General features: G+C 38.6%; 1 protein-coding gene and 1 pseudogene across 2 annotated transcripts in view; both read right to left on the bottom strand.

Annotated features, from left to right (window-relative positions):
• Nucleotides 1-12713, bottom strand: part of Psme4 (proteasome activator subunit 4) — a 110990-nt gene that overhangs the window by 54856 nt on the left and 43421 nt on the right. For both annotated transcript variants that reach the window (XM_057773122.1, XM_057773124.1), the window contains exons 12-19: nucleotides 12172-12261; nucleotides 10503-10567; nucleotides 10084-10234; nucleotides 7507-7605; nucleotides 7189-7258; nucleotides 6309-6376; nucleotides 2426-2641; nucleotides 1263-1420 (exon numbers count right to left, since the gene is read on the bottom strand). In XM_057773122.1, coding sequence (XP_057629105.1) covers nucleotides 1263-1420; nucleotides 2426-2641; nucleotides 6309-6376; nucleotides 7189-7258; nucleotides 7507-7605; nucleotides 10084-10234; nucleotides 10503-10567; nucleotides 12172-12261 — 917 coding nt within the window. The remainder of the gene's footprint in view (nucleotides 1-1262; nucleotides 1421-2425; nucleotides 2642-6308; nucleotides 6377-7188; nucleotides 7259-7506; nucleotides 7606-10083; nucleotides 10235-10502; nucleotides 10568-12171; nucleotides 12262-12713) is intronic.
• On the bottom strand, nucleotides 5032-5877 carry LOC130875581 (lysophospholipase D GDPD1-like; annotated as a pseudogene).

The raw sequence follows: 12713 nt of genomic DNA on the forward strand, positions 1-12713 counted from the left end.
GAGGAAGAGGAAGAGGAGGAGAAGAGAAGGAGGAAGAGGAAGAGGAGGAGGAGGAGAAAGAGGAGGAGGAGGAGGAAGAGAAGAAGGAGGAGGAGGAGGAAGGAAAAAAAGAAAAATCTAGTTGCACACACATTTGCTTCCAAAAAGAAGTTTAGCAGATTTGAAACATACTAAATCTCTTGTTATTATTTTAGGAATCTTCAAAACAACTTCAAAATATAAAAGTCTAATGGATTCAATAATAATTATTTCTTATTAAATTCCTATGGAAAAGAAAGAAAATCTCAGTTAAGTAAATTCAATGTCAACAATGAGAGCTACTTAATAAGTTCAATGTTCAGTAGACAGATAAAGGTCTTTCCTTTGAAAGGGGTATACCTTACCTATACTTTCCAAAATAAGCAAGTGAAATCGCTAAGTAGAAGTGTTTCTGCCAAAAACTGGGAGGGTAAGATGGGAATTAGTTTTAGTATTTAACATGGGTAGGTGGGCTTAGTGCAGTGGGTACATATGTTTACTCCCAGCTCTTAGGAGGCAGAGATAGGCGGATCTCTTGAGTTCCAGCATAGTCTACAAGGTGAGAATCTGTCTCAAAATTAAAAAAAAAAAAAAAAAAGAAAGAAAGAAAGAAAGAAAAGAAAATACAAACAATACCAAAAACCAAAAATGTTTTGATGGGACTAAGATGATCAACCCAGTGACTGTCTAGCATGATGTCCTGGGTTTGATCCCAAGCACTGTATAACCTGGGAATGGTGGGACATGATTATAATCCCAGCACTTGGGAAGTAGAGGCAGGAGGACCAGATGTTCAGGGTCATCTTTGACCAATCTTAACTATAAGAAACCCTGTCTCAAAAAAACAAAAACAAACCTTATACAACCAAAAAAAACAAAAACCTGTTTCAACATTGATGAATTTACACAATGTTCAATGTTTTTCTCAGTGCATTTAATGTATATTTTCAAAACAAACACTGAATATGTTATGAATCATAGAGCTGGAGAGTTGGCTAAGAGGTTGAGTGTACTTGTTTCTCTTGCAGTGGACCTAGGTTCAGTTCCCAGAACCCACATTGTGGCTCAGGATCCAAAGTCTTGTGATGTCTGTGGCTACCAGGCATACACAGGCAAGCAAAACACTTATACACATAAAATAAAATAAATCTTTAAAAAAAGATCTAAAAAAAAAGTAAACATATACATCAGATATAGAGATTGGGGCAGGTATTAAAAGTTTAAAAGTTAATACTAAAACTAACCTAGACATTTCAAGTACTCCATCCCCACAACTCTGGAGTTTGATGAGCTCAGGCTGAAGAAAGGAGTCTAACAAATAGAAGGCGAAAGAAACTTCCTCCGAAGAAGGAACATGCCACTGGATCCCCAGATTCCATAAATCTCCAGGCTTGCCCCAGTCCTAGGAAAGAGAAGCTTTTCACTAAGTTGTAAAGTTGGAGAGACACATTTATAAATTTAAAATCAGACCTAGAAATAATATGTTGATACATGCAAAAAAGACTCATGACAATATCATTACTCCTTTATTATTATTATACCCCTAAAAAATGTCTCCCTAAAAGCCACTTAATATGCATTTCTTGCAGAAGAGAAAGGAAGTTCATATGAAGGTAGCTAGTTTAGGCCTGAGATAATGTATAACTAATGAGGTGAGATACGGCCCAGCCATGGCAGAAAAGCAGAAAAGCATTCAGGTATGTTGGCACACAGCAGCTTTACATCATAGCACAGGAGAGGCTGACACGGGACGATCACAACATCAAGTCCAGCCCAGGCCATGTAGCAGGAAAAGAGGATAGAGTTTTAGCTTCATGACATGTTAAAATGAATGAGTCTAATACATTCCAATAACAGGGGCTTTTTTTCTGTATTTGTTTGTATGCATGTATGTATGTATATATGTAGCATTCTGCCTACATGTATCCCTGCACATCAGAACAGAGCACCAGATATTATTATAGATGGTTGGGAGCCACCATAAGTTGCTGGGAATTGAACTCAAGACCTCTGGAAGAGCAGCCGCCAGTGCTCTTAACCTCTGAGCCAATTCTCTAGCCCTCCAATAAGTTATAAGCAATGTGCTTTAATAAAAAGAACTGGGACACTGAATTCTCTCCCAGACCACAGCAGTTTGATTTCAGACCTATGTGGTGACTCACAACTCTGCAACTCCACGTCCAGGGGATCTGATGTTCTCTCTTCTATCATTTGGGGGCAGTGGACACATATATGGCTCACAGACACACACAGACAAAATACCCACACTCAATAAATAAATAAATAAAACTTCCTGAAAAGATATGACATTTTTATACACAGCAGGAAGAAACAATACCTCTGAATTATTTTTTAAAAAGAACCCAATATATTTATTCTTTAATCCAAAATGATTGAAAATGCTTGCCTTGATAGGGAAGTACTCCGAAGGAGGCTTGTTAAAGCCGCCCGGCACACTGCAGTATTCTGTGGGGTAGATTAGTGTGGTGGAACGGAGAAGATGATGCAGAAGATTGCAAGACAGTGTGTAGCCCTGCTTACAGGTGAGGTGTAGGGCTCGCTGGAGAATCTTCACAAGTTGCTCCTTATACAGAAGCAACTTCTTCCCATCTACACGAGTAATCTGAAAAGACAGAAAAAAATACTTGAAGGCAGCTGGGCAGTGATGGTTCCAGGACAGCCAGGGCTATGCAGAGAAACCCTTTCTCAAAAAAGAAATAAAAACTCAAAAACAAACTTGGTTTTATATCTGGAACCAATAATCAATTCAAGGCTCAGTATTTGACATTACAGTGCTTAAAAAAACATTTCTGTAAATGACTTTGAATCATTTTAAAAATGTCATTTTAACTATACATTAATTATTAACTTTTTAAAATCAAAACACCTAAGTTTTTACATGCCAAAGTAACATCTTTTTCAAAAGAATCCATATACCTTTTAAAGAAAACAAAATAAGTTTTAAACTTTCTAAATTAACTCATAAATAAAATGCAAGCTTGACTGGTAAAGATTTTCTAAGAGTTAGGCATGTTGGTACAGATCTTCAACTCCAGCACTCTAGAGGCAGAGCCAGGTAGATCTTTGTTAAGTCTGAGGCCAGCCTGGGTTATATAGTGACAAACCCGAGTCCCCCCCCCCAAAAAACAAACCGTGAGCAGGACATGGTGGCTCATGACTTTAATCCCAGCACTCAGGGGGCAGAGGTAGGTGGGTTTCTGTGAGTTTGAGGCCAGTCTGGTCTACAAAGTGAGTTCCAGGACAGCCAGGGCTGTTATTCACAGAAACCGTGTCTTGAAAAACAAAACAAACACACAAACAAAAATCCAAAATAAACATAAATAAAAATTCCAAATCTGATAATATCCTAAGTAATAGGATATTTTTTTTTGTTTTATTATTCTTGGAAAGCTTTATTACAGTTTAAACAACAAAGCAACGGATGGGAGAGTAAGGCCATCCTTCACAGCTACCTGTAGCAAACCCCACACGAGAGACATAATTTAGGCAAAAGACGTTCATTAGTCTATATTTTAGTTATCTCTCAATTTGAGATCATGGGAATCAGTCACACAGGTTAGAAACAGGTCTGCATGAAGTCCCACCAGAAAGCAGCAGAAGTGAGGCCTAATGTGGCTAAACCTGCCGGCTTCTGATCCTCAGCAGACTGAGCTCCTGAAGATCAAGAGCAGGCGGCTCACGTTAAAAACACCCGCAAGGGGGCTGTGCTCCCACCGCCTTAACCTTTACTGGGACTGCGGTATCACAATTGAGGTGGAGGTTCAAACGTCAAGTCAAGCCCGAAAGGTAAGAATCGTGTATTTCTTTAGAGGAAACATAAAAACATGACTAACTGGATCTTCTCTTAATTTACAATTAAAAAGTCTATTTTTGAAGACATTAAAATAATAGATACACTGACTGCTTTTGGGTCTGGAGGAGGAGAAGAGGAGTGGGGGGAGGGGGAGAGGGGCGGGAGGAGGGGGAGGGAAATGGGAGGCAGGGAGGAAGCGGGAAATTTTTTTTTTTCAATTAAAAAAAAAAATAATAGACACAGCAGCACTGTGTAACACCTGAAAAGATTGCACTCAGAGCGTCCCCATTAAGAACTGCAACTGAGAAGTCTGTTTCAGCCCACAGAGGCGATTTCTGCGTGAGTAGTGAGCTGTTTACTTGGGCTTGCCCTCTATGGACAGCACACACCTGGTCAACTATTAAACCTCTGCTGTGGGGCTCTTCTTCCACTGCATTTCCCTTTAACTAAAATGCACCTCAACATGACTAGACAATTCAAAGAGGCTGCAATGGCCTTCAATAATCTTCTTTTTAAAATTTAAAGTCGGGGAGCTCACTATGTAGCCCAGGCTGGCCTTGAACTCATCAGCCTTCCAAGTATTGGGATTTGAATGCATCACCAAGTCCAGCTCAATAATCTTCCTCTACTGTAGTTTGATCTTGTTCTCAGTGATGGCTAATGCCCAATTTGGCCTTAGTCTTTGATTTTAGATTTACAATAGAATACTGCATCACAGTCATCTTGACCAGTGAGTGATCTACTTACATCTCATAACAAGTTACCAATATAAAATGTGCAATATTGTTGCAAAAAATATACAGTATAGAGAAGTTTCTACATTCCCACATAGGCTTTAAAATGAGGTAATGAAAACTTGACTGGCTAACCCTTTCTACCACTTGGGACGTCTCAGGGAAAAACAATGCTGACACACCTTTCCTCAGATCTTTTCATGTCATGTGGCCTTTGAATAATTCTGAGGACCTTTTCTATGCTGAAAAATAATTTAAGAAATCCTTCAGCTGGGGGGCTGGAGAGATGGCTCAGAGGTTAAGAGCAATGCCTGCTCTTCCAAAGGTCCTGAGTTCAATTCCCAGCAACCACATGGTGGCTCACAACCATCTGTGATGGGGTCTAGTGCTCTCTTCTGGCCTGCATGTATTACACACAGACAGAATATTGTATACATAATAAATATTTAAAAAAAAAAAAAAGAAATCCTTCAGCTTTGTTGGGTAGTCTGTCATCATTCTAGCTGCTCTCAAATCAAACACTCTTTTGTACTCATGCAAACATATACTTGGATGCTCCGGGCAGTGAGGTGGTCCAACAGAGCTTTCCACACTAATAAGGTACCAGAAAGCCAGATGAGAAACTTCCAACCTTTGGACATAGTGTGTGGCTCTTTCAGCTTCAAGTATGATAGAAGGCATTGGAATTTCAAAAAACTGTTCTCGAATGGGCACAAAGGGCAAGAGGCCAGTGAAGAAAAGGCCAAGGATGAACAGAACACGCTGTAGGTTGAAGAGTACAGGAATATCTGAGTTCTCTTTGTAGCACTTTTCTACAATTGCAGAGCTGGCACTGCCCCACGGTTAGGTGCTCTCTCTTATACTGCTTCACCAATTCTGAGGCCTTCTTAATAGGCACACTGTTGTTGACTTTGATGTCTATGTTAACGGGGGTCTCAGGAAAAGCCTCAAACCCCTCCTTCAGCAATGGAGTGCAGTTGTCTTTTCCTTCACACTTGCACACACTCTGAAATGGTAAGGTGCGAGCTCACAGTATCTGAGGTCAGAGACATTTACACTGATCCCAGTTGACATCTTCAGATTTGTATCATGTGTCACTACAACTTGTACATCTTTTGTGATATGGCAGTCCAGTTCCAACATATCAGTTCCATTGCGTTCTCCAGCACCTCCGCGGTGAGAGATGTGCCTACTGAGGAATCGCTGTTTCTTTCTCTGGTGCAACAACGTTCGGTATTTAAGCAACAAGAACGACATGACCAAATACCCTCCCAGGGTAGAGAAAAGGCAAAAAGCTGCGGTAGATGTCATCCTCGGTCACCACCTTCTGGGCCTCTCAACCCCACTGCGCTGTGGCAGTAGCAAAGGCTGTGGTACCAGCAGCTGCTCAAGGTTTGCTTGCCCCCAGTGGGTGCCCTCGGCACAGCTGGTTATTCATTTTTAACAGAAAACTGGACTGGGAACATTTCCATCTTTCTAAAACTGTACTGAGAAATTTCCAGAGCCTGGGCCTGCTGGTGCATGCCTACAATTTCAGCACTCAGGAGCCCAAGAAAGAAAAATTACCATGAATTCCAGGCTGGTGTAAAAATTTAACAAGACCTAGTCTCATTAAAATAACAGTAACAACAATAGTAAATTCCCAAATATCTGACTTTTCATATGCTTTAACATCAATTCAACAATAACAAAAACTAAACTCTAGAAGCAAGCAAGCACTTTCTTTCAAATGTTTACAATACCTCAGACAGAAGCTGAAGGTTCCACAGCAACTCCTTGTCCAGCTCTTCTTCATTCAATACATCATCATCTAAAATGGCAAGATAGCACCATAAAAGAGTCATAAGTCCATGGATATATGATGCTAAAATATTTCTATTTTATATTCCCTAATAGTTCAGAAACTCTTTCAGGGACACTTAGGTTTTCATAAAAGTGAAGTCACCACAAAGGGAAATGGAATCAATTTTTAAGAAAATCACCAGGAAATGGCAGTTGACGCCTTTAATCCCAACACTCGTGAGGCAGAGGTAGGTGGATCTGAGTTTGAGGCTAGCCTGGTCTACAGCGTGAGTTCCAGGACAGCCAGGGCTATGCAGAAAACCCTGTTTCAAAAAAACAAGGAGAAAAAAAGAAATCAAAACTGAAAATCAATAAACTAAGATTCCTGCCAAGTGACATTTCAAAGGCTGACATTTTCAAAGTAGCTCTGGATAACTGTTTCATAAAAATATTAATTTAATACGGCATGACTTCAAAGCTACTTGCCAGCCTGTATGACACATTGTGTGCATGTGTGAAACAGAGACACAGGGGTGTACACCTTTAATCCTAGCACTCAGGAGGCAGAGGAAGATGGATTTCTGTGAGTTCCAGGACTTTTAGGGCTACACAGAGAGACCTCTCAGATAGATAGGTAGATAGGTATGTAGATAGAGATAGATAGATAGATAGATAGATAGATAGATAGATAGATAGATAGATAGATAGATAGATAGATAGATAAAACATAAATACTACCTAATTCAGAATATGTTGATATTAACTGAGTTTTAGGAGTGAAGAGAGACTTTATCTAAAATCACACAGAGAGAATAATGAGTTTTCCTTTTTCTGACTTACTCATTGTAAGCTGAGTTATAACACCGTAGCAGTGGGGAACAAAGAGCTTCAAGGATTCTTCCGGGCAGCACTGAAAATGTATTTGTATAAATAAGGTGTCATTTTTTTTTGGGGGGGGGGGGGTAAATACTCAACAGTCACAAAATATAAAGCAGCACTATTTTTATTGGCAAGATCAGTGTGTCTTAGTAACAAGTACTGACGAAATAATGAAATAAGCCCATACCCATCACTGAAAAACTTGGATAGGAAGACAGAATGTTTGAGGCCAACCTGGGCTACAAAGCAAGACAAAAAACAAAATACAATGAAACTTACCTTTACAGCAGCACGGCACATGTCTGCTACCATGCGTCCTGCAACTCTTGTTTCAAATATATGAGAAACAGAAAAGTTAAAGACCTTCTGAAGGGCTACCTGTTGATACAGAAGATAAGAAAACACCCAAATCAGTGTAATTCTTTAGAAATTAACAATCTTGTAGAACATCAAAGAAAATAATACTTGAACTACTTCAACAGTAACTAAGAAGTAAAATGTTAAGCACTGATTCCGTTCAGGGCTCAACAGTCTCTATCATGAATCTAACTGAAGCAACACTTGGGAAGGCTGACAAGACAGCTCTTCAAGTGAAGGTGATTGGCATCTTTACCTTAAGTTTGATCCCTAGATTCATATCATAGGAAGAGAGAACAGACTGTCAAGTGTGGTCCTCTGACCTCCACAGGCATGTACAGTAGCACACACACCCGCACACAGAGAAGGGAGTGGGAAAACAAGGTAAGGAAGGAAAAAGTTAAAAGACAAACAAAAAGCATTTGAAGAGCAATGGCTGATTTGAAATAGAAATGCGATGTATCATTTACAGAAGATGGAATCCAAATGCAAGGCAATCACCTTGATAGAACAGAAAATTTTGTGGGTATCTATTTCTTAAAATTTGTCATTCTGACAAGTATCAAGTACAAATTGTTATATCTACTTTAAACAATAGAAACAAGCCAACCGTGGGGCATGCTGCATAATCCCAGACACTGGAAACTGAGACAAGAGGATCTTTGTATATTGAGACCAGCCTGGGATGCAGAACCAACACCTGTCACAAAAATAAAACAAAATGCCAGGCAGTAGAGGGGCAAGCCTTTAATCCCAGCACTAAGAGGGGCAGAGGCAGGCAGATCTCTGTGAGTTTAAGGCCAGCCAGGGTTGTTACACAGAAAACCCTATCCTGAAAAAAACCTATACATACATAAACAAAACAAAAACCCAAAGACTTGAAGAAGTCTATTTAATTGTACGGTGATACAAAAAAAATCTTAACCTACATAAAGGAATGGATTAACAAATACCAAAAGTTAGAAATAAGTCTTGTTAAGAGATGGTTTATGTTCACTTCTTTAGATTCTTTATAGTCTCTTTTTGCTGCAGTCTGTGTTTTTGTTTTTGCTTGAAGCAGAGTCTCATGTGGTCATGCTGCCTTGCAGATGATACTGAATTCTTCTATTTCCTATGTCCTCCTCTCAAGTGCTAAGACTAAAGGTAGGTGTCTCATGACTTTAAACCCAGCATGGGGGTTGGCGGCACAGACAGGTAGGGTCTGTTGAGTTCAAGTGCGGTCTTGTCTAAATAGTGAGTTCCAGGAGAGCCAGAGCTACATAGTGAGACCCTGTCTTGAAAAACAAAACAAATACTAGGACAACAGGTGTGTATTAATTACTATAGCTAACCTATACTCATATATCCCTAGTAGGTGTAGTATAGCTTAGCTTTTAATCAAGATGATCATGTTAAATGTTGATTAATCTCAAATGAAAGAAGGAAGGAAAGAAACAGAAATAGTCATTTTAAAAACCATATATATATATATATATATATATATATATATATATATATATATAGAGAGAGAGAGAGAGAGAGAGAGAGAGAGACAGAGACAGAGACAGAGTCACTGTCAGGCGAATGGGTACTTTAGGAGGACATCAATTTTAATCCACCATAACATTATTATACTGAGGATATATAATTCCTATTATGTGATGGCATAATTTTTAAAACTTCTCTCATTAAATTACTTTAAATTACCAATTTAAAAAATGTAGTCAATGTCAGGCAAGGTGATGCTCCCTTATAAACAGCACTTGAAGGAGGTAGAAAGACCGGCAAGGTCAATCTGGGGTATGGAACAAATACGCACACTGACCTAAACACACTGTGCCATCAACTGGGAATTAGTAATCCTCTCGCAGTATGTTCCCTTTACACTTACTAGATACTGCACTCATTAACACTCATTCCGAAGTCAACAATGACTTAACTTGTTCAAGCTTATCTAATGCAATTATTATTCAGCTAACAACTCTCTTATGCTTAGAAACATTAGAATCCATGCATTAACACTTCAGTTTTAAACTGCAGTCACTCTAGAGGCAGGGAGGCAGAGGCAGGCGGATCTCTATGCGTTCAAGGCCAGCCTGGTCTACAAGAACTAGCTAGTTCCAGGACAGCTAGGACTGTTACACAGAGAAACCCTGTCTTGAAAACCCAAACAAACAAACTTCAGAGTCACCAAAGCAAAGTTTGAAAATGCAAAATACACGTCACTAAGTAGGTAACTTTCAAGAACACTCCTGGCTGCACATGATCTGTGGGAGAAGAATTCATGGCAGTAAGTAGAATCCTTTTACCCCTCCACACACACACACACACACAATGATTTCTGAAAGCAAGTGTATCTGCAAACACTTTGCAATGAGGACCAAAATGTTTCCTAAAATCATCACTTGAGTAGAAAGGATAACTGGCAATGTGCACAGGCTTAAAAGGAGCTGACACTCAATGCAAAAAAATCAACTAAACAAAAGACTGGAGTTACTTTTTGCGGTAATGCTCTCTTACCATAAATATTTCTTTGGAACACTGTGTGAGGATTGTACTAAACGTAGAAGACAAACCCAACTCAACCAAACTCTCCAAGTGGGTCATTTTCTCAGTTTCTGTCTCTTCCCTTGTTTGCTCTAATGTGCTACTTTCTATTAGTCCAAAGCATCTAAAAAACACAAATAAAGCATATTTTAGAAACAAAAAACTGGGGACAGTCAGATAACCTTTATTGGTATTATTATTCAAGACAGATCTATTCAATTTCTTCATGACTCAAAAAGTCTTTTTACTTTACATTATCAACTTCAGATTTGGGTAAAATATAAATAAAAAGTTACAGCACAGAAAGAAATCACTTTCTAGGAAAGCCCTATTCACATCCCACCCCCTTTTAAAGCTACTGGAGAAAAAATAGGACTGAGTTATCAACATACCTGTCCATAAATTGTAAGACGAAATCCTCAAATTCAGCTGTGGCCGAACAAAGTTCTTTTTCAATCTATAACATTGCAATGTGGAAAAAAAAATACAAATATATTTAACATTTTCCCTCTGAACTAATGAAATTTAATTATGACCTAATAAAAAAAATATTCCTGTGTAAGTTTTTGTGTTGGATACTGTGATAAACACCATAACTACATATGCAATTCAAAGCCACTTCACTACTTTATTTGAATCAAGGCAACCAACAACTTTGTTATCAACCCAATTTTCAAAAAGCTGTAAAAGACAGTGTTGAACTACTTCACATCCAAATGATACAAGTAACAACATGTTTACAAAAAAGAAACCACACTTGAAAACCTCAGGATACTGCTTTCACAATGGAGGGTTGGGTAGGCTGGCACTACTAGTGTCTAGTATCTAGTACAGCAGGACAAATACACTATTAAATATTCCACAATGGAAAGACAACCATTTCCATAACAAAGAAATACTTGGTTTAAAGGTATTATTGTTGAGAAACTATGGAAGTCTTAGACTTATGCTTGGCTTCTGCCCATGGGCCACTGAGTGACTCCTTGAGGTAATGATATACAGCACTTCTCTGTACCTAGATGATACGATTTTGACAATGAAGAGGTATCTAGGATCTTTCAGTAGGAACATGGAGAATTGGGCTTCTTCAGCCTCCCAGATTAATTGGCATGTTGTTTTGTGTGGTTAAAGGCTCTAATTTTAGTTTCAGTGGTATTCAAAAAAATTTTTTTTAGTCGTGGATACATGTGCATTTGACACACATGTTGAAGTCAGGATAACTTTACAGAGTCACTTTTCAACTTCCATCTTTACATGGGTTCTAGGGATCAAATTCAAGTCACTAGGCTTGCTCAGTAAGTGCCTTTTCCTGCTGGGGTATCTTACTGGTCCAAGTGTCCAGTTCTTATCTATAATTTCTAAGACTATTGGGCATTTCTGATTTGTAAGACATTTAAATGGTTTTCTTTTTAGTGAAGCTTCAGTTATTCTGTGCTTCTTAACAGTTCTTTAAGAACCATAGCAATGAAGAAAACCTCCATACTAAATGCCACTAGTCCTGGGGAAGGTTATTTCAAGCAGTGATGGATGAAAAAACAAGACAGCACCACCTATGCTGAACAAACCTTGTGAAACTGACAACAAATTGAAATACACCAGCAGATGCCAGCTATTAGGTAAGCCTTGCTTACCACACTTTCTAGGGTAGGTACCACAGCTCTTTCACCACCAGAGACAACATGGCTCCTAACTATACCACCCACTCACAGAATAGTAATTGTAGTTAAAAAAAAAAAAAAAAAACAAAACCAAATTTTTCATTTAGATGGGGACTGACCCCAGATCCTCATGTATAATAGGCAAACACAGTACCATTTTTTTTAATTTATGATTTTTATTCAATTTTTGAGAAAGGATCTTGAAATGTAATACAGGTTCTCAGCTTTCTGAGCCCTGGGAATGTGCACTAGCGTGCACCACTACACCCAGCTTCCCTGTCCTTTTAGTAACTGTACTTCCTAGAACCTATCCAAAACTGCTCTTGAAGAAGCAAAGATTACTATGCATATACAGTAATAACACATTTCGGTTAAGTCTTTTATAGCCAGAGAGCATCCTTACTTCTGTGAGGTCATTTCTTTCTTGCAGTACAGATGAACAATCTACTAAAGGCACCAGAGTAGAAAATGTTCCTATAAATTGGAATGTGATCTATGGGAGGAGATAAAGAATTTGCAATATTAATTAGTAATTCTATTTCATCACAAATTATGTCAAAAGCTAAGTACAAATATTCAAATTATTTTAAGGGAGACCCCACACTGACCTTTCAGGTATTTTTCACTTAGAATTAATTTTTGTCTTTCTGGAGGTGATGGGAAAGCAAAACTAGCTAAAGAAAACCTGAAAGTCATGATGCGACCAAGGATGAACTCAAATTTATGGTGGTCTTCCTAGCTCAGCCTACCAGATTCGTGAGAGTAACCCACCACACCCGCCTCTAAAATTAAACATTTTAAGATTCCTAACAATTAACTAGCTTTTGCTTTAATAACAAAATTAGAACAAAATTTATTCCCATTGTATACTGAGAACTATATACATGGTTCTCAAATCTTTAATCATTAAGAAGTTACTTTGTTTTCCTCCTGAAAATGTAACAC

Source organism: Chionomys nivalis, chromosome 6, assembly GCF_950005125.1.
Source record: "Chionomys nivalis chromosome 6, mChiNiv1.1, whole genome shotgun sequence".
NCBI lineage: Eukaryota > Metazoa > Chordata > Mammalia > Rodentia > Cricetidae > Chionomys > Chionomys nivalis.